Source organism: Gymnogyps californianus, chromosome 10, assembly GCF_018139145.2.
Source record: "Gymnogyps californianus isolate 813 chromosome 10, ASM1813914v2, whole genome shotgun sequence".
Taxonomy (NCBI): domain Eukaryota; kingdom Metazoa; phylum Chordata; class Aves; order Accipitriformes; family Cathartidae; genus Gymnogyps; species Gymnogyps californianus.
Genome location: NC_059480.1, coordinates 29,406,351 through 29,426,927, shown reverse-complemented (window position 1 = coordinate 29,426,927; position 20,577 = coordinate 29,406,351). Strand labels below are relative to the sequence as shown.

At 44.4% G+C, this 20,577-nt stretch overlaps 1 protein-coding gene across 2 annotated transcripts in view; it reads left to right on the top strand.

The window, feature by feature from the left end:
* Window positions 1-19,371, top strand: part of MED12L (mediator complex subunit 12L) — a 153,978-nt gene extending 134,607 nt beyond the window's left edge. For both annotated transcript variants that reach the window (XM_050902187.1, XM_050902186.1), the window contains 8 exons: window positions 382-538; window positions 1,709-1,926; window positions 8,953-9,042; window positions 9,698-9,918; window positions 12,876-13,041; window positions 13,911-13,988; window positions 18,056-18,137; window positions 18,597-19,371. In XM_050902187.1, the coding sequence (XP_050758144.1) occupies window positions 382-538; window positions 1,709-1,926; window positions 8,953-9,042; window positions 9,698-9,918; window positions 12,876-13,041; window positions 13,911-13,988; window positions 18,056-18,137; window positions 18,597-18,649 (1,065 nt within the window). In that variant the 3' untranslated portion in view covers window positions 18,650-19,371. The remainder of the gene's footprint in view (window positions 1-381; window positions 539-1,708; window positions 1,927-8,952; window positions 9,043-9,697; window positions 9,919-12,875; window positions 13,042-13,910; window positions 13,989-18,055; window positions 18,138-18,596) is intronic.
* The last annotated feature ends 1,206 nt before the right edge of the window (window positions 19,372-20,577 follow it).

Below are 20,577 nucleotides of genomic sequence, written 5' to 3'. Positions count from 1 at the left end.
TATTCTGTCAGCATCCAGCTGGTTTGTCAATGTGTTGCGTTTTAAGTAGCTGTAATTTTAAGATAATTTTCTCACCTTTGTGATGTTTCAGTTAAGTTCTTCCTGTTATTTATACACTGATACAGTAAGCTGTCCTTGTGCTATACCTAATTACAGCCTGCAGAAAATACTTGCTAATAAGGTAAAAATGGATGGTGTGTGTATGAAGTTGTTAGTGTTAATTACCTGTGGGCAGCCTGAGACTTAATCTGTTTTTTACATCATTGCAAACGACAATGGGAACTGTCTCTGTCTTTAATAATTTAGTTGGAAAATTGGCATTATTTATCAGTTAGTAAGGTATGAATGTCAGTAACATTCACTTTTACTGTGTATTTTAAGGAATATCCACAGAACAACTTATACAGAGTGCCTCCCACTTACTCACCCATTTCCTCTCAAATGATGCACCATCCCCAGTCTGCCTTGTGGGGTTACAACATCTTGGGGCAGCCGCAGCAGCCCGGCTTCTTTGTGCAGAACCAGCCCCTGCCACCAGGTACGCCTACCCTGTGAATTCACAGACGTGGGGCTTTATTCTTTGATGTGTGACAAAAGTTGACTTCTTGTGGCCATGTTTTGTTTCTAACTTTCTCCGAAGCAGGTTGTGTCTGCCGATGCCATTTATTTTATTCCTTTAGTTAGCCGTTTTTTTGAAGGGTTTTCTATTATCGGTTGTAGGTCTGTCTCTATTTAGCTATTAAACTTTTTTGGTAGATAAGCAAAAATGACCTACTCTGGGATTTGTGGTGATAGTATAAGACAGCTGGTAGAAGCTCAGTGAAGAGTTAAATAAGAGAGGGATGATTAAACGGAACAAATGACCTTTGGGTTATTTCTTCTTTGATTCATACCAAGAACCATGGTGGCTAATTTAGCATCTGCTAGATGGAATAAATAAATCCATGGGCTCGCATTTTTTCAGCATTTGTGTTCTGTGCTTAATTTTTTGTAGGATTGTTTTGTTTCTTCCCGTTGATGTGTATACAGTTTAACACAGGTATTTTACTTGCTCTAGGGGGCAGCAGTTTATGATGTTTTGAGAAATACTGTCGTGTCCTCTGATATTATACGGGAGACGTTTAGAAGTTTGGTTCCAGTTATAAATGTTAAATATTTTTTCTGAAGCTCCAAATACAACTAGATCTGTATTTTAAGTGTGTAAAAGTCTTCAGAATATACCAGACAGTAGCTAAAAAGTTTAAGGAAATGCTGATTTTAAAAACAAACGTGTAAGATTACCTTCATAAGTCTGACATATAGATACATGATTTTTATCAAATAGCATAGAGTGCATAAATTACTACCATCTCATTATAAAATTGGCTTCACATAATAAGCTGTTCATATCATGCTTTTGATGTGACATGAAACTTTTGTTCATCAGTAGTAGTCAAACATTTTATGTGACATAGAATGTGCAACAGCCCATAGCCTTTTTACTTTTTGTTCTCATTTACAAGTGGTAGTCTTCAAAGTTATTTTGCCTGTTTAATTTTTCAGGCCAGTAATCTGGTTTAATCCAGTTCACTGTCTGCCTTTACAGAGATAAGTTTATCGTCATTATTGTAGAGCTAACCAAATAGGAGCTGATGAATTAGCAGTGATCTGTACCATCAACGCTCTTGCGGAAGGCAGAGAACGCATTTGTGTTTTGGGTGGTTTTTAGGTGGTTCCAGGCTGGATCCGACAGGTTCCTTTGTTCCAACTAATACGAAGCAAGCCCTGTCGAACATGCTGCAGCGGCGCTCTGGCACCATGATGCAGCCCGCCTCTATCCATGCAATCACGCCTCAGCAGCAGTTGCTCCAGATGAAACTCCTGCAGCAAGAGCAGCAGCAGCAGCGGCTCCTCAGGCAGCAAGCACAGTCACGGTCTCTCCAACAGGTTTGTCCAAACCCCCAAGTCTGAAGAGCAACACAGAGGTTTTGCCTTCTGTTGGGGCTGCTTGCCCTGCGTAGGCTTATGGAGTGGAGAGCCAGCAGATTATTTACAATTGCAATAGTTCCCCAAATACTGCTTAACCAGGGCCATCTGCTTTTAAACTTCATTTGCCCTTTGGTCTCTTAGTCCTTTCTATTTTTCCTGTGTTTCATAAAATCAGGTTTTGCTTCTGCTACTTGATGATATTCTTGTTCTCTGTTGTGTCACAGAGGCTTTCATAGTGGAGCTGCATGGTGCTATGTACCACCAAGCTACAAGTAAGCAGCAGAGGCACAGCAATGCTCTTCACAATTAAAAATCGAGAAAGTCCAGCAGGAGCCATTTCCATACACGTGTGCACACAGACGCCCATGTTCTCTAGAAACAGCTGGTATTTCTTCTCCTAACGTTTTTGCAGAGTAGAGCTGCTGTGTGCCAAACCACACATGGCTATTGTGCAACACTCTTCAGAGCCTGAGCTAATGTCAGAATATGGCTACAGACAGGCTGCTTTTGAATTGATGGCGTAAGAACAGAAAATTGATTTTTGGATCCCAGATAACCAGCAATATGTGTACAGTAGTTGGTGGTAAAACCAGTAACTTCTCACCTTTATTTTAAAGTCCTTCTGTACCTGTTCTTACCCTCGCTGCAGGATATATTACATTGCCCTTATGCTATCTTGCCTTCAAATTCTATGATGTGCCCTCTTTGCTCAAAATAGTCAAAATTTTCAGCAAGTATCCTCATAATTTGTCCCACGCTGTCCCTGTTTTGTTAGAACTCCCTCATTGTCCCTCTTACAGTCTCTCTGCTATGATGCATGCAAACCCTTCTGTAGTGCTTAAATGGCTGATGGGCTGCAATAGTTTTATATGGGGGTGTTCATAATTGTGAAACTAGGGTTTCCCTGTATGTGTGCTGTCTTCGACCTAAAAAAAAAAAAAGCAGCCCTCAAAAGCTCTGGATGTGTGTTTTATAATATCAGTTGTACAGTGGATATTTGATCCCTCATTGGTGTCCTGTAGGCACCACAAGGTACTTAAGGATTAGGTACCCTAAAGGAAATATTAGGGTACTGGGCTCTACAGGTAACCCTGTAGTATTTCTTATATTAAGCAATATCTCACTACCTTAGTGTTAGGTCCAACTGGCTTTCAATTACTATGATAGAATACAGGCTTAAATAAGAGCCTTGAGTAAACAAATGATGATCACTGCTTATGGCTAGGTGGATCAAAAAGCAATAATGGAAGGCCTAAAATAATACCTAATTCTCACATTTAAGAAATGCTGTTGTTCAACACTGTCGCGTTTAGAGGACAAAAGATGTTGCATTTCCCTTTTGGTTTCAAACAGGGACGGTATCTGAGGTGTTAAGAATAATGGTTAACTTCTGCTCTGAAGTGCTGCATAGACAGGTTGTCAGTAAGGAGAATAAACTTATCATGAAAGCATGAATCCATGCCTAAATCAGATTAAAAAGGTGTCTGTGATGAACTTGTTCATAAAATTTGGATCAAACTTTTACAATGTAAAAGTTGCACTAAAATTCAGCAGGGTACATTCAGGTGTGTATTTCAGCTAACATACGACATGCTGGATGTTCATCAGTCAGCGGTTCCCTGTCAGCCATGTTTTTATTTCAGCAGTAAGTCAGTATAAGTAAAACTGATGTACACCAAGTCAAACCAGAGCCATCCAAACCCAGCCTTTGTTTCCCAGTTACTTCCCCACAGTGGCGTGCACAGCCAGGTCCTTTTGTGGTGTGCTGGGGAGTACCACAGATGGAGGCATTGTTTTCTGTCTGGTTCTAAGATTTTGCCGTATTGGATGTTTGGGAAGATTAATTCAGCCTGATACTTGAAAACTTTCACTGTAGTGAAATGAATGAACAATTCACCAGGCCGTCCTGTTCGCTTTCCTTGTTGCCTAAGCGTGTGCTGGCACTGCTGACACCAGAGAAACCCCTCCGAGGTCCCAGTGGCACTGGGGCTTCCCGTGCTCCCTGGCACCGTGGGCTGCCCCAGTGGGACGCCTGCCTGCCTGCCTGCCTGCCTGCGTGGTGCTCCAGCTCAGAAACACGTCCCTGGGGAACTGGTGGTAGTTCTTCCTGCGGTCCTGCATGTAGAGTAGGAAATACTATGGCAGTGTACAAGCCTGAAGGTAGTATTTGAAGATTTAGGAACAAGATGATTTGTAAGCGTTGCTACTCTGTCGTGTGTGTTGTTAGGTAGAGCTTAAATAGGGAAGGTTTCTTCTTTGGTTTTTATGTTTCTGCAGCTGCAGAATGAAATTACTCACTCAGTTTGAAACCACTGGCACTGGTACAGACAGTTCTGTAAAATCAGTCCAGAAGGACCCTGCTCTTTAGTGCTGTGCCATACGTGCTGTGCTGTTGAAAACGAATAGCTATGGTGCAAGGTCCTTAAGAACTATGACTTGTTGAAAAAATTGTGAGTATTATGTATGGAATTAATAGGCTCCTGTGGATGGTAAGGAGTCCCTTCTATGTTTAGTTTCTGTTCATAAATTCTATGAAAGTATTGAGGTTCATTAGCATAAAAACCACCTAAAAGGACCTTGTTAGCGTCCCTAAACACCAGCATTCTTTGAGTACATACAGGTGAGCTCTGTAAAGGTGCTGTACTGCTCCACTAACAATCTGACCCTAATTGTGTATGTTCTTTGTATTGTTTGCTATTTTCTCGCCTGTCCTTTTCCTTTAGGATGTCTGTAGCACTGCCGTATCCCTTCAGGATGGCTTTGACAACATAATGGTAACCACTCTGAGACTGTGAACTTTTCTTCTCTTTATTTTTCCTTTCGCACAAACATGCATTTCTTTCAACACACAGGCTGCACACCTTGCTTTGGATGAGAATGATACGCTTTGGCACTCCTCTCACCTAGGTAGCGTAGTGGCTGCATGTGGGAAGGCTGTGAATAGACTTGCACACACAGAATATTTTTTTCTTACAAATATCTCCAATAACTGCATCATTGATTAATTTTTTTTTCCTCTTCTGTTGTGTTTCTCGCTGTGAAAGATTAGAGTAGCTGCAGGATATGTCCGATGCCATGTCCATCTAAGCATGGCTGGCGTGTTCCCGTTCTGCCCTCGTCTCCCCACCGGCGGCTGGGTCCGCTGCCATCCAGCGTGGCAGCTTCTGCCACGACGTAAGGTGGGGTAGCGGTGACTGCGGCGTCAGATGAGCGGTAAGGGACGGACCACGCGTCGTTTTTGGCCAGCGCGTGCCACCGGCGCTTCCCAGGCAGCACTTGGAGCCGTTCCTGGCGTGGGCCTGTTCCCGCTGCGGTGGGACGCAGTTGTGCCCTCAGCTCGGGCAGTGAGGGTCAGCTCCCCTGGCCCGCGTGAGCTGTAGTTTCCAAAATGCTTCTTGTGCCACGTGAGCATGACGGTATGCTGCCTGATGGTCTGTTCCTGAGCGATGGCAGGATATGCAGTTATTAGAATAACCATCTTTTGTTACTTCCAAAACAGGTAACAGCTAACACTTACCTGTTAAATTATTAAGTTTCATAGAATTTAGTTTTCTGGGGAAGAACAATGATGGCACGAAGTTTCATCCCAGATATCTGTGTTGGAAAGCTTTCCAGATACTATTAATTAGAAAAGCTGTTTCAGAGTTAGCTTGCAGGACTTTCTTCCTGTCTTAGGGAAACTGCAATGTTGTTAAAAGCACTAATCGGAAAGACAAAGCAAAATGTGTTTTTAAAAAGGCTTTGCTGCTTACCGTGTTGTCCGTATTGTATATATGTGCAATCATTCCTGTTATTACTGGTAGCGTGTCAGAACAGGGTATAGATCACCATATTTGCAATTAATTAGGCACACCTAGATATGCAGCAAGTATGCAACGAGGTCTGTCAAATCTATCATCGTCTTCTTATCTACATAAGTGTTAGTGTTTCACTACCTACTTTTGAAGTCAGATTTGGTCAGGTTTTGGTCAAATCAGCCTACAGTGCCGTGGCTGCTACAATGGCCTTTGCCAGTCCCAGCACCACCTAGAAAAGAAAATTCCTTCCAAATATGCTATGGTCACATACCCTAACAGGAAAAAGCAGTAAGTTTTGCTTCAATTTAAGGTGCGAGTAGAACAAAGAGAACAGTGGTTATTACTGTAACACTGCATCAGCATTGAATAAAAGTGTTTGGGGTTTTTCTCTCTTTTTTTTGTTTTGTTTTGTTTTTGTTTTTGTTTGACATGCATGAACGGTTCTGGCTTGCAGCAGTTGGCTTGGATGTTTAGTTAATTCTTTACTAAAATTATGCCTGGAAGGAGAAGTCCCTTTGAATTTAGCAACATCTGCTGCTGCCGCTCAGGAATGCAGAGCGCACTCTCACAACACGGGAGCTTGCTCGGTGGCCGTGTGCTGCCGTGGAATAAATTGCTCTGTCCCTGCCTAACGAACAGCTTTTTGCTTACGTTTCACATGTGGGTTTGTGCGTGGTGCTTGCCTGGCCTGGGCAGCGGTGCCTTCAGTACGGGTGTGCTGCTCTTGAGTCTCACACCCTGCCAGCTCCGCTGCTTCGTGTGCGCTTCAGATGGCGGGGAAGAGATCAGCGGACAAAACTCGCTTGTGGCTCTCTGCCCACCGCGTATTGCTGGGATCACGCAGCTGCTTTTTTAGTATTTTCTTACAGAATTAGGGCCTAATCCAATTTCCATTGATATAACTTCCACTGACTTTGGAGGGACGCTGTTTACGCCGCATGGGCCTGAGCAGACAACTTTTGTTCTTGGGCACACCAGGTTAGCTGTCACTGAGAGAAACAAAAGGATAGCACACGGAGCACCGCTCTACAGACCAGCTTCCACAGAACCCACAAGGTGGTTTGTATTTCTGCGGGGAATAGCTTAAGGCACCAGTTTTTCTAGAAATCAGTCATGGTTTTACCAGATTTCACCTTTGGGTGAATTCAAGTTACTGTCTTGTGGTTGGCACCTTATGATAAGTTTCAAAAGCAATTTGCTCGGAGAAATTATTATTCTTTTTTTGTTTTTCTTCTTTTGCCTCTGTTTAAAAAAGGGAAAATCTTAAGTACTTGAGTACCTTCCCCCTGTACTTGGCTGACATCTGGTTTATGTGCATCCCCTCTGCAAGATGTACGTTCTGCTCAGCGTTTCAGTTTCTCACCTATGAGGTGGTTGTTTTGAGAGCTCCCCGTCTGATTTTGCAGATGTTTTTCCAGATTAATTTAATTTTATCTGAACTTTTGTCAGGACTGATAGATGTTACTCTGTTCACACCTCCTGTACTCCCTAATTTGTTGTACAGAATTTTCCATGAGATATTGGCTTGTTTTTAAAACAAATCCTTAGTGTAGCTTCTGCCTCCTTAGTGTAGCTTATCGTATCAGAGCTCCCTGCTGTCTTGTCTGTGCCTTAGTGACTCCTGTAGTGGTGGTCCCGGAGGCTGGCGCAGAGCCTAGCTAGGTCAGTCTTTCTGTTTGTTTGTTTGTTTTTAAAAGAAAGGAAGGTATGAAAAATGAATGTGTGACAACCCTGTGGCACCCTGTGGTAGCTTTGCCCCTGGTTTGGCATCTTGCCCTTGACCTCTTCTGTCTGTACTCTACCCAAAGCACAGGGCGGTTAATCCAGCCCCGGTCGCAGCGGTTCCTGTCTCTTGGGGCTGGATCGTTTGAGGCTGGAATGCTTTCCCTCTATCGTACTGCTTCCCTGAGCGGTTCCCGTTCACAGTAGGTAGTTCTGCTGGTTTCCCAGGTCTGTCGATGAGGATGCACATATTTTTAAACCCAATCCAAAATAATAGCTGAACTGCAGGACTGTTGGTTGTGCTTACAGACTTGTTAACGTTTGGCACAGATACCACTAAAGGGATGGGAGCAGATAAAGAAGGAGACTTCCAATGGTGCTTCAGTATTTTATCCTAGGTGAGATCTTCTTTTCCACCAGGTAGCCCTGATTGCAGTGTTGCTGCTTGCAGTGTGTTATCAAAGTCACTTTTAGCCTTCAATTATAATACATCTCTGTAAGGATACCCTGATTAAAATGGCAAAGGCTTTGTTGGAGGACTTGGATTGTTTTGTTTGTTTTTGTGGTGAACTGGGCAGCTACAGGGAAGGAGCATCGCTGCTTCCAGCTCCTGTCTGCCACTGAGCTTTTTTGAGTAGAATGGTTTTCAAAATGATCAAGTGTAGCTGCGCAGCATCACAGTCGCACAGAAGACACACACAGACTTGATTGTATCCTTGGCAAATTCTCATTCACCAGTTTTTTACAGTCTTGGTCCTGAAATTAAGTCTAACGTTTTATTTTTTTCCCTCTTTTCTGGTGCTTCAAAACATACTAATGCAGTTATAGTTGAAATCTTTACATGATTTGCCATTAATTGGGCATAAATATTGAGGCAATTTGAAATGAACAAACTAGGCTGTCTGCTGATCACAAATACAGAGGGTGTTTCCAAGCTGTACTGGTTGGGAGCTGGAGGTGCTTGCATTACCCATTTATCATACTGGTATGTTGTATGTCATCATAAGATTTGCTAACCAGCATTTTGCCTGCTCCATCTGGGGGAAAGCTAGTACTCAGGTAGCCTGAGAAAGATATCAACTGTGTATTTATACTAGAGATTATCATTCACTCTAAGCTTCCTGTATAATTTGATGTACTGTCTTCAAGACAGCTAGAATATTTTTTTCTAATCCTTTGCACAGCCCCATTTTAAAGGGTGTCTGCAAGTCCTCTGTTCAGTAAATGGCTGTTTCTTCACTGCTGTAGTGTTACAGTAGTGTCAGAAATCAAAAAAAAGTCAATTCTTCCATCTCCCTGTGAGTAAATACAGTTCAGCAGTTTGGCACTGAGCAGCGGTGCTGTCTTGAAGGAAATGGTCAAGTCTCTCCATGACTCTTTAGGACACAACTTGGTGGGGTTTGTGTCCAGAGCTGGACTTGGTCGGGGTGTGGAGGCCGTGTCTGATGGGTGATGTGTCTTTCAGGGTCAGCCGATGGACCAAGCTGCTATTTTCACTCCGCAAGTTCGACCCCCGTCTCAGCTTCCGCAGTACCCAGGGTTACAGCAAGCACAGGTACTGCGCTACTCCCATGGAGCATCTGCATGAAAATGCTTTTAAACAGAGCTCCTTTACCTCCCAGCCTGCTTTTCTGCGCTTGGGACGTGCCTTGTGTGTGTGGCCTAGGGTAACGGTGAGGCCTCCTTCTAGGATGCTTGTGGTCTCCGCATGCTGTAGCTTGTAAACGTTTTTAACGTGGTCACTTCCCAGTTTTTCCTAATGTTGTTGCTGATAAAGGCAAGCGTACTTCAATGTCAAGCCTGAAATACGGCCAGTTTTTGGCGAGATAGTGATACCAGTAACTCTTTCTTACGTCATGGTCATTCTGGTACTTGGGATTTTGAGGTGGGGGGGAACAAAGAAAAGAGAGAGGTGGAGCTGTGGAGCAGAGCCCCGCTCTTGCTCAGTGCCTCTCAGGGAAGGGTGGCACGGTGCAAGTTCCATCCTGCTGTGTGTGACCACGTCGCAGCTGCCTGAACCCGCAAACAGAAGTGGGGTACAACCAGTGTGGGGGGACGCACAGGCCGGGGTGTGGGTACAGCACTGCGTCTCACTGACTTGCCTCCAGTTGTCCAGGCTTTGGCTCTTTGATAAAGGCCATCTCTTTTATAGTTAAGCTAATTTAAATATGGGCACAGTGAAGTCACTCTTCTGTCTGTTTTCCCTGCAGAGCATGCCTCACGGATACACGATGTACAGCACTCAGCTGCCTTTGCAGCAGCAGCAGCCTGGTGGCGTGGTGCTTTCCCCCAGCTACAACCCCCGAGCGTACGCAGCAGCGCATTCCAGCCCCACGCTGATGGAGAGGCTGCGGCAGATGCAACAGCAGCCCAGCGGATATATTCAACAGCAGGCTGCTGCGTACATCCAGCCTTTGACAGGCACTCAGCGGTGAGCCTCTGCAGTTCTCGTGGCTGGATTTTAATGGCAACGTTGTTTAGGGGTCTAAAGCTTTATTTAAAAAAAAGTGTATTAATCTTTTTAACACCTTTTTAATCTGTTTTAATCCATTTTAATTTTAATCTAATTAATCTGTTTAACATCTTTGTTGGCGACATGGACAGTGGGATTGAGTGCACCCTCAGCAAGTTTGCCAATGACACCAAGCTGTGTGGTGCGGTCGACATGCTGGAGGGAAGGGATGCCATCCAGAGGGACCTTGACAGGCTTGAGAGGTGGGCCCGGGCGAACCTCATGAAGTTCAGCAAGGGCAAGTGCAAGGTCCTGCACATGGGTTGGGGCAATCCCAAGCACAAATACAGGCTGGGCAAGGAGTGGATTGAGAGCAGCCCTGAGGAGAAGGACTTGGGGGTGTTGGTTGATGAAAAACTGAATATGAGCCAGCAAGATGCATTTGCAGCCCACAAAGTCGATCACACCCTGAGCTGCATCAAAAGAAGTGTGGCCAGCAGGTCGAGGGAGGTGATTCTCCCCCTCTAATCCGCTCTCGTGAGACCCCACCTGGAGTCGTGCGTTCAGCTCTGGGGCCCCCAACATAAGAAGGACAGGGACCTGTTGAAGCGAGTCCAGAGGAGGGCCACGAAGATGATCAGAGGGATGGAGAACCTCTCCTATGAGGACAGGCTGAGAGAGTTGGGGTTGTTCAGCCTGGAGAAGAGAAGGCTCCGGGGAGACCTTATAGCAGCCTTCCAGCACCTAAAGGGGGCCTACAAGAGAGCTGGAGAGGGACTTTTTACAAGGGCATGTAGTGATAGGACAAGGGGTAACAGCTTTAAACTGCAAGAGGGTAGATTTAGATGAGATGTAAGGAAGAAGTTCTTCACTGTGAGGGTGGTGAGGCACTGGCACAGGCTGCCCAGAGAGGCTGTGGATGTCCCCTCCCTGGAAGTGTTCAAGGCCAGGCTGGATGGGGCTTTGAGCAACCTGGTCTGGTGGAAGGTGTCCCTGCCCATGGCAGGGGGGTTGGAACTGGATGATCTTTAAGGTCCCTTCCAACCCAAACCATTCTGTGATTCTAATCAAAGTGAGGTTAATGCTGGGTCTAATTAGGAGTAAATACGCTTTTTTTCTCCAATTTCCCCCTTTTTTTCCCCTCATTTAATTTTTATTTTAAGTTGGTCTTGGCACACATTGTAGCCCAGTTGTCCTATGTGTTTGTGGAACATAAAAATTCATTTAAAGATGGCTGTTGGATCCTATTTCACTACACACACAGATATGGTATCCATATTATGCAAACATGTGTGTGGCATTAGACAATAAATATTCCAGGTTTACCAAAGAGTCTGTAGTCAAGAAAATGACCAACTTGGTAGTTTAACTAGCAACAGACAAATTAAGTTCTTTTAAGCCTGAATAGACTAAATTGACTTCAGTTTGGAAGTACAGCTGAGTTGCAGTGCCTATGCGAAACAGGAAGAATTCATTGGTAAAGAAATGCAATGAAATAGAAGGCAAATGAAGCAGGAAAGAAATCTGTAAAAGGGAGAGTTACAGAGTAAGCAGAGTGGAAAACTGGAGTTTGCAATGACAGTCTTGAATCAGATTTTTTTTCTAACAGTCTAGCATAGTCCAACTAACAGTCCAACTCTGCTCTTAACTGAATCAGAAATGTTGCCACTTTTAATTTCCACTTCCAATAGACACGTTCAGTAGAGTGACTCCCAAAAAACACAGGCTTAAATTAAAGGCGGGGGGGGAACAGTCAAAATTTGCAAGGTCTGCCTCTGTATGCTCTGTCCAGCCTTAGCTGTGATGGAGTATCTGCTCAGCGCCGTGCTCTCCCTGTGTGCGGGTCGCAGATTCATTGAAACAGCAGAGCAGTGCGTAGATGTCAGTCGTCACAAGGTGGTCTGGCCCGTCAGCAGAGCTTCAGTCCTGTCTCGCTGATCCCATGTAATTTATCTTGCAGTAGCCCTGATGAGCTCTGTTACCAAGTAGAGATTTTCTTCTTCCTCTGCTTCAGCTCTAGTTTGATCCCAAAACTAAAATCTCCTTTAGATGCTAAGTTCAGGCGTACTTAAATGACTTGCTCATCAGTTGCTTGTTGTAAGCAGAATATGGAGGTGTCATGTATGTAGCTATGCAATTCTCTCTCAACCCTTGTTATTTTTAATGAAAACAGTGTTTCTGCAATTGTGAACGTTACCATAAATTCTGCAATAATCGCTGGTTTCTTAACTTCTTTTAAATTCTTGCAAGCCTGGATATCTTAAGAGTATGCTTAATTTTGGGTGTGTTTGCACCTCTTCAAAAAGGCTGGCCTTGACTTGGTTGACAGCCTTGTACAAAAACCTACAGCGTGCCTTGCGTTAGGAGTGAAGCTGCTAACCTGAATCGCCTTCTCTTTACTGAGTTTTAAACAGCTAAGCTCAATTATGAGCTAGCTAGCGTCTTCCCCATGTATATCTTTCTGCTTTGTCAATGTTAATTACTCCCATAACATCCTAAGAAAGTATTTCTTGCTTAGTGTGTTTCTTCAGTATTTTAGAAAGTAAAAAATCTTTATAATCAGTTTTAAATTCATGGTGACCTAACTATGAGATGTTTTGGTCTGGAGAACGTTTTAGTGCTTATGTGGAATTCTTGCTTGAAATGTAGAAACTCATCACTCTTCCTGATAAAGCAAGAGTTGAATGCTTGGATCTGCTCTTGTTTAGAGGAACATGTTATTACCTACATCCGTTACTGGGCAATAGTATGGTACAGTTTCTATTACGGAATATTTTTCAAAGCATTCATATTTGGAAATACATTCTTCCTCTAAAATGTAATGTCTTTTAAATCTATGGAAGTCTAACGTTGCAGCTTATAGTTGAGTACTCCTAGACTAACTTGTGCTCTGTCTATAAATGAAGTGTAATCGCTTACTTTTTTTCCCCAATCAGATTGAGCCATCAGCCTTTGCAGCCAAATTCGCTGGTTGGAGGGGGACTGGACGGTGCCTCGACCGCAGGTCCTCATCCGAGCCTGAACGCGGTGCAGCTGCCTCCGGAGCCAGTCAGACAGAGACAGCAGCAGATGCGACAGCAGAGACTCTTCCAGGTGAGGGACGCGGCTGCGCGGGAGGCCAGGGATATTTCAGTGTGGGAAGGGAGGGTCAGCATCACTGTGTCGGGTGATGGCGTTGTGCACTCGCTTGCATGTGTATTCGAGCCTAAAGCAGCAGAGCCTGGTGCTTTAACTCACCAGTAAAACCCGAACTGCTTTTACTCGAGTGCAGTAATTCATTGTTTACATTTGGGATTTCCAATGGACATAGACATAAAATTCAGTACTTCTCATTTTTCAAGATTGTAGAATGCCTCTGGAGAAGGTAAATTTGAGAACGGCCTAGCTGAATGTGCTGAGACAAAAGCAGTGGTTGTGCTCTCCCCTGTCTGGCCTTACAATGTATACCGGAACTAAATCAAAGGGCTTGCTTCCTGGCTGGCCTATTTCCTATACTCTGATTTGATGACATATTTTTAATTTGGAGGTAAGTATCAGTTTGTCAGCTAAATATGTAGGGCTTGGCACAGGGGAAGTAAATTACATTAAAAATCCTTTCCATGGCCCTTTGATGGTTGGAATTATTTTCATGTTGTCATTTTAATGCAATAGCTATCTGTGCCAGTTCTTGTCGAACGATAATGTATTTTATCTAAATATTTTGATGTTGTCATAAACTAAATATACCAGCTTTTGAGTATTTTTTTTGTCTATTAACAATGCTCCTTGTCAGCCTTGGTGTGGCTGATGATGAAAGTGGAGAGCTGTGAGGCTTATCTCCCGAATGGGGCCTTCAGTAACCAGTGCTGTAAGCGAGCCCAGATCCTGTGCTGGAAATCAGTCATGAAAAGCCATACTGCTTGGCTCGGAGTCGTTCCCTGAGGCAGTGTGTGTGTCCTGTCGCTGTTGTTTCAATGCCCATCTTCTTTCAGTTGCAGCAGCAGCAGGGGCAGCAGCCGGGGCAGCAGCAGGCGCTTGGTCTCCAGCCTGTGCAACCGCAGCAGCCTTTGGTAAGCTGAGGTGACTGCTGGATATTTTGGGGAGGTGCGAGGGTAGTGACAGGGTGGGTTTTGTCACTTACGGAGACGGGCAGCGTGGCAGTCTGGGGTGAGGGTTTGTGTAAGCTTTCCTGCATCGCCGTCTGCTTGCCGGTGCTGACTCCGTGGTGCCTGCAGTGCCGTACCTCCACCGCTCTGAATGCCGTACAAGTGTGTGCCCGGTGCCGGTGGCGACAGGCTCGTTTTGCGCGTGTCCTGAGCTGGCTGCAAGCTGTAGCTGATAAGAGTGTATTAGCTGGGGCTCAACCGCTGGCTGGTGCGTCCAGGTAGCTCCTGGCTGGCTCCGACCGTGGGCAGAGGCAAATTGCATCCGTCCGCAGAAGACCGCGTTAACTGTGTCCGTCTTGCCAAAACGTGGCAAGAGTTGGGTGACGCATGCGCTGAGGTGTCGCGGGAGGTGACCTCGCCTGCTGACCTCGGATGGGGAGGCAAGCGCAGCTTCGAACGCAGGCCTTGGCAAGGAGGGCTCGTGCACTGCCCCGCTCGACCCCCGGCGCCTCTGCAGCAGCGCCTTTGAGTTCGCCGTGCAAAGATGCTCCTTCTCGGACTGGAGCGCACGCTGCCTCCTGCGCCGTCGTGGTTCATTCACCAATTCAGTCAAAACTGACACCAACGTTGGGCCAACAACGACACGTCGTTTTGGCTGAAAAAAGATTTGTGCGTGTGGGTAGGAAAAGTTCAAATGCTTCATTTCAACGTATCTTTTTGAAGTTACGCTTAGCAGCATTGATTTAAAACTAATGGTTAATATGCCAAACAATACAAATAACCACCTATAGTAGTTCTTTTGAGAATTACTTGGGGATATAGTTAAAAAATGGGTACTGGTGCTTTTCTAATTCTGTACATCTCTTTTCTATCACCAGTAAAATAAGACTGCCCAGACTAACTACCTTAAATCTCTTCGTGTGAATTCAGAGGGGGAAAACAATGCGATGCTTTAAAGTCACCCTCAGTCTTACTCCTAGTGCAGCATAAATAAATGACTGTTTTGAAAATCTGATACAGAACCAAGTGCTGTAAGCTCCACTGAAAAGTCAGGGATCTCTTTCTGGGGGTCTGAAGACACCTTTTAGTAGTCCCAAAGCAGCAGGCTGAGGTAAATTAACACCTTCCTGCTGCAGGAATTAATTTTTCCTCTTTATGCTTGCTGTGCTATGCGTTTTTATGAGTGTTATCCTAATTAATGTATCATACTAATAATGAATAGCCCTTGCTAACTTTAAAAACTTAAACTTGATGAGAAATCTGTAGTTGCTGCTGATGCATGTAAATTGGTGGATTTTTCTCTCTCTGTAATATTTTGAAGTGAAAGCAGGGTACCGTATACAATTGAGGCTACTTGTGAAACTGGTTTTTGCTGTAACACTAAGAAAAGCCTTCACTGGGAAACGCGAGGTGCTGATGGCTGGCATTTCTCCCCGTGGCCGGCTCGTGCTGTGTTGGTGCCAGCACCCGCGCTCCCTCCGCTCCCTCTGCCGTCGGCTGCGGACGCTGGCAGCTCCACCGCTACCAAACTCCAGTCCCTGCCTTCAGTCACGTCACGGGTGACTGTTGGTGACTTTGGGTCTTTGATTTTTAGGCTGTACTGCTAACAGGCTGGAGAAAAAATGGGTTTTATTGTTCAAAGATCCTTTTAAATTAAATCGTCAGTCATAAAACGGAGCTGCGTGAAGACAACTGTACAAACAAAATTGCTTCTGAGACATTCCTTTGTGCTGAATTGGAGCCTTTCGTAGTTTAGTGAATGATTTAACCAAATCACTACCACTACCAAGTAATTTTTATGGACACATCCACTGAACTTACAATATCATTATGCTTGTTTCCTGTATTTGGGCAGTTTTTCCAGACATACTTAAGGTAGATGAGGGTAACTAGAAAAAGCTTGCTACAGAAAAATGGAGAGAATATGGTAACGCTGAAATTGCTAGCTTCCAAGTTTAAAAGTATTAATCAACATGATCTGATAGAGAAACTCGGAGGTGGCTTGTAAGTGCAAGAGTAAGGATAAATGAAAGATGTTTATCTGATAGCTATTGAAAGATAATTTTCATCCATTTTTGAATTTTTCTTAATAGTGTTTATATCTTGAACAAACTGCGTGTGAGCGACTGTCACAGAGACAGAGCACCTGCCTGGCTGCAGGCTCCTCTTCCAGCAGTTAGCACAGCAGAAAGCTTTCTGTGTGTTCGTTTCGTGTCCCCAAGAAACCCTGGTGTGGTTAATGCTTTTGACTAACCTCAGCATTTGCTAAGGACTGTTAGCCAGAAGATTACACAATGTATTTCAAGTAAAGGATTTGGTTTCAGAAAGGGAAGAGATGCTGAAGTCTTGTAAAACACTGAAACTCCCTTCAGTAAGCAAAAGGTTTCACTGAAACAAAGCATGGGCGTTTTCTGCAGCACATATGATGTTATTAGAGTATTGAATAACTCCATTTTTATTCAGCACATCAGGTTTTCAAACTGGTCAGGTGTATTGTGTATCCTTGTGCAGAAGCACAGAAGCTCACTTAATTAGAAGCACATGCATTTTCACCAGATCTAACGAGAGGGAAAATTCCGGGACTTAGGAAACAGACCGAGAGAGCTTAGAGGCCCTGAGGGTAAGAGAGACAGTAAATGGTGAAGGCTTGGTTTGGTTTGTGCTTGCTAGCAGAGCAGTACCTCATTCGTCGCCATTTCCCTCCCAGGAGTAGGTAAGTCTGAGGGAGTCGTGCCGTCGGCTCCCTGTCCTCGGCGGTCTGAGATAGCTGGTGCACAGACGCTTTTCTTTCACACGGGTGACGCATTTTCCAAGGGAAGAAATGCTGCTTGTATACGCAGGCCTTTGGCAGCAGCGGTGTCCATCCCAGCGGGGCGCACACAGACCGTCTGTGTCAGGTCTGTCATAACCCAGTAGCGTGGTGTGCGATGTATTCTGACATACAGGTAGATGATCCGTAAAAGTTGTTAGTAGAGAATGATTTTTTTTCTGAATGACAGCCAGAAGCGTGGAAAGCACGCAAACAAGTGGTGCTTGTTCTCCTACCCATCCTTACTTGAAAAACAGACTTCATGGGTCAGCTAGCTAGGGAATAATGCATGCTGTCAGGTGGACCAGTTAAAGACTAAATTCTGCTTTGATGCAAGCATAAATAGGGTGGAAATTTGTGAAAGTCAATGCATTTACACCAAGAGTACTTTCAAAGTGATTGAAGTAATGATTTAATTCATTAACAGCAGATTTCTTTGGAAGCTTTTTGTGTCTAATCCCATTGTGCTTAGTGCCATGGACAGGAAGGGCCTTGTCTCGATCCCTGTGGGCTTCGGGTAAGGATCAGAACGACGGTTATTTTGCTCAGCGGAGGAGCTGGCCCGGTTGGCTGGGCACTGATGTGTCTCCTGTTCCGCTGGAGCCAAGAATTGAGTGTGCAGCTACAACCCTGCAGCAGGCGTGCAGCACAGCGAACAACCTGTGCTTTGTGCTTGCCCTTCTTTTTGACATGCCATAGTCCTGGGAAAAATATTTTTCTAGAAGCTTCTTTTGACTATTAGGCTTCAACTACATGTAAGCATTTAAAAATGCTAAAAAGGCTGTTGATTTTGATTTGCAGTTTTGATTTGCCTTGTCTTTGAACAATGCAGACAGTAAAGCTGCTTAGAGTGCCTTGCAAGATGAATACTGGCCTCTCCAGAGGTGGAAGAGACAGAGACTGACTCTGTCCCTTGTGTCTGGCTGGACACATGCGATACCTGTAAGGCAACTGGAAATGTGTAAGATTTCAGGGAATGAAGAGAACAAATGTTCTGTAAGTTCTAAGTGTGCTCCATGTGTCCTTACCGTGCTGTTAAAATCCAGTCAGGACCTGCTGTGGAGGCACGCCTGCCTGCCTGCCTGCCTGCCTGCCTTCTGCTGTCCTCCTCTGCCTGCTCTGCCAGAGCTGCCGGGGCAGCACAAGCTGAACACTTCTGCAGTTACCGGCCGTGGCACTCGCGCTGCGCGTATTTCTTTCACCTTTCATGTTTCTTTTGCAGTTTCCAAGGCAAGGCTTGCAACAGACACAGCAGCAACAACAGACGGCGGCGCTGGTCAGGCAGCTCCAGAAGCAGCTCTCCAGTAAGTGTGTGTGTGCATAGCTGTACGTTAATATGTATGTATATTTGAATACGGAATTCTCTTTCTGGAGATGTTCTGCCTATTTAAATGCTGCCACGTATACATGTAAGTAATTTACCTACTGACAGCTGGTTACCCATCCCAGTAGTGACGTAATACCAAAATTGCGGTGCTGGTGCGTCCCACAGATTTCTGTTGGTCTCCAGAGAAGCCCGAGGCACCCACAGGACTGGGGCTGGTGGCCGGTCACAGTTTGCTGCGTGTTTTCTCCCCTCGCTTCTATAGTCCTACCGCAGGCAAAGTCCCTGAGGAAATTAGCCCCTCCGCGTGCGTTAGGTATAGAAGGGAATGTATGGACTCTCGTTTGCTACCGCTGCATGGAATACAGGTATCTTTCTGTATTCCTGTAACAGAGTACAGTCATGAGGCACAACCACTTCCCTTTGCTTTATCAACCAGGTAACCAGCCACAACAAGGCGTGAGCCAGTACGGGCATCCTTCACACTTCTAAATCAGAGACGGAAGGGAGACGTCACGTTACGTTTGCACTGAAGAACAGAACATTCAAAATTCAATGCACTAGTTATTGCTAGAAAGCAGACTTTCATTTTCTTCTCTTATTATTTCAATAATTATTTTTTGTGCTGCAGTTGATGTGAATATGTAACAAGGTGGGTTTTTTGGGTTTGGGGATTTTTTTTGCGTTTAACTAGATTTAAATGTATGGGCTTGTGGGCCTATTTGAAGAATGTTATTGCAGATTTTATGAATTTGGTGCTTTTTAGGTCCTGTTACTTTTAAAGAGGACAAAGAATGCTGGATTTATTTATTTGTGGGAAACACTTTTTTGGTTTTTTTATTCTTTTTGGTTTTTTGTTGTTTTTTTTTGTTTGGGTTGTTTTTTGGTTTTTGTTTGGGATTTTTTGTTTTTGTTTTTGTTTTTTTTTTGAAGAACTGCGCACTGGACCAAACTACTGAACTGAAAGGCACTTCCGATTTTGGCATAAAAGTTAATTTGTTCATTAAAATGTTCACCTCTTTCTTTGTTGGTAGAACAAGCATCAATTTAAATTGTGTTTATTTGACTGTAATTTTCATATGCACTTTATAAAGTTCTTCATTTAAAGTACCAATTTTCTCTTGCTCTTATTGTGGTAAGAAGGTGCTGAAGTGGGTTTATTGCTTGTATTAGAACTTCTTAAAGTTTATATTAAAAGCCACAATGTAACGTTAATAAACCTACTAGAAGTAGCAGTCTTTCAGATTTGGTCTCTTTAATATAAAGTTCACTGGTGATCAGTTCTGAAGGAGCACACGACAGTAACAAGGATTGAGCCGGCAGAGCGGGTTTTGCTCCACTCGCGTGGGGAAATCTCCACGTCCTGCTAAAGCCTCACAGGAGGCGAATCTCCGTGTCTCAGTCGACGCCTTCGCTGACAAATCTCGTACCGGCTTTCACAAAGTGAGGGTGGAAAAGCCACCCAAGTCCTTCCTGCGGTTTCGGCGGTTCTGTAGCCGGCAGCTCTTTATGCTGAGGCTGCCCCAAATGAGTTTTTCCTGTTACCTGTGTCTGCCACCAGTGTTGCACGGTAAGTATTTCAAATTCTGGGTTTGAGTCTTGATTGCTGGGTGAGTTTCAGTGGTGTAAGGCAGTATGTATTAGCAGTGGAGTGCAAAACCACAAGTAAATTATAAATCAGAATTACCACAGACATCGTTATTATTCAAACCTGTACAAATATATCATAATTTTGCTCACATTAGAGTTGAAAAAACAGAATAAATTTATTACTCTTTTATGTAATTTAGGAGTTAGTCTATATGATTTTTTTTTTTAAATGCATTCATTTTGACAGTGGAACCTGCAGGGCATTTAAAATATACACAGGAATATTTTCCCCCTGTTTTGTATTAACTCAATTTGCTTAATTCACCATACAGAGAGTTTATAGCTGGTATCATAGTGAGGTGTTCTGTGGGGAGGGGGGGAAGACTGCACTGCGCAAGCTTCAGAGGACTTGGGAGGCAGGACAGCCAGCTAATGAAATAATACTCACTACATGGAAATCTGTAGAAAAGTGGATTTTCCAGTAAAATTCCCCAGGTTGATTGTGATGTGGTTAAATGAGGTAGAATCTGCGTTTAGCTCTTGGCAGTGGAATACTTTCTCACCGACGAGCATCTTGTGTGCTCGTCAGCTGCTGCCGAGAGATGTTACTGCAGGCGGTTCGGGTGCTGCTGTCACGTTAGCACTGAGGAGTTTCATTGCGGAGCCTTCCTGTGAGCGGTATCTTACAGGCCCAAAAGAGACGTGTTACCGTTCTCGGACTTTTTTGTTTTATTTTAAATGATGTAAAGAGCTGGGATTGTTCCTGAGGCAGGCGCTGGCGACCCCGAGCCCTTCACACATCCATCAGACTTCCTGTCGTGGATGAAGAG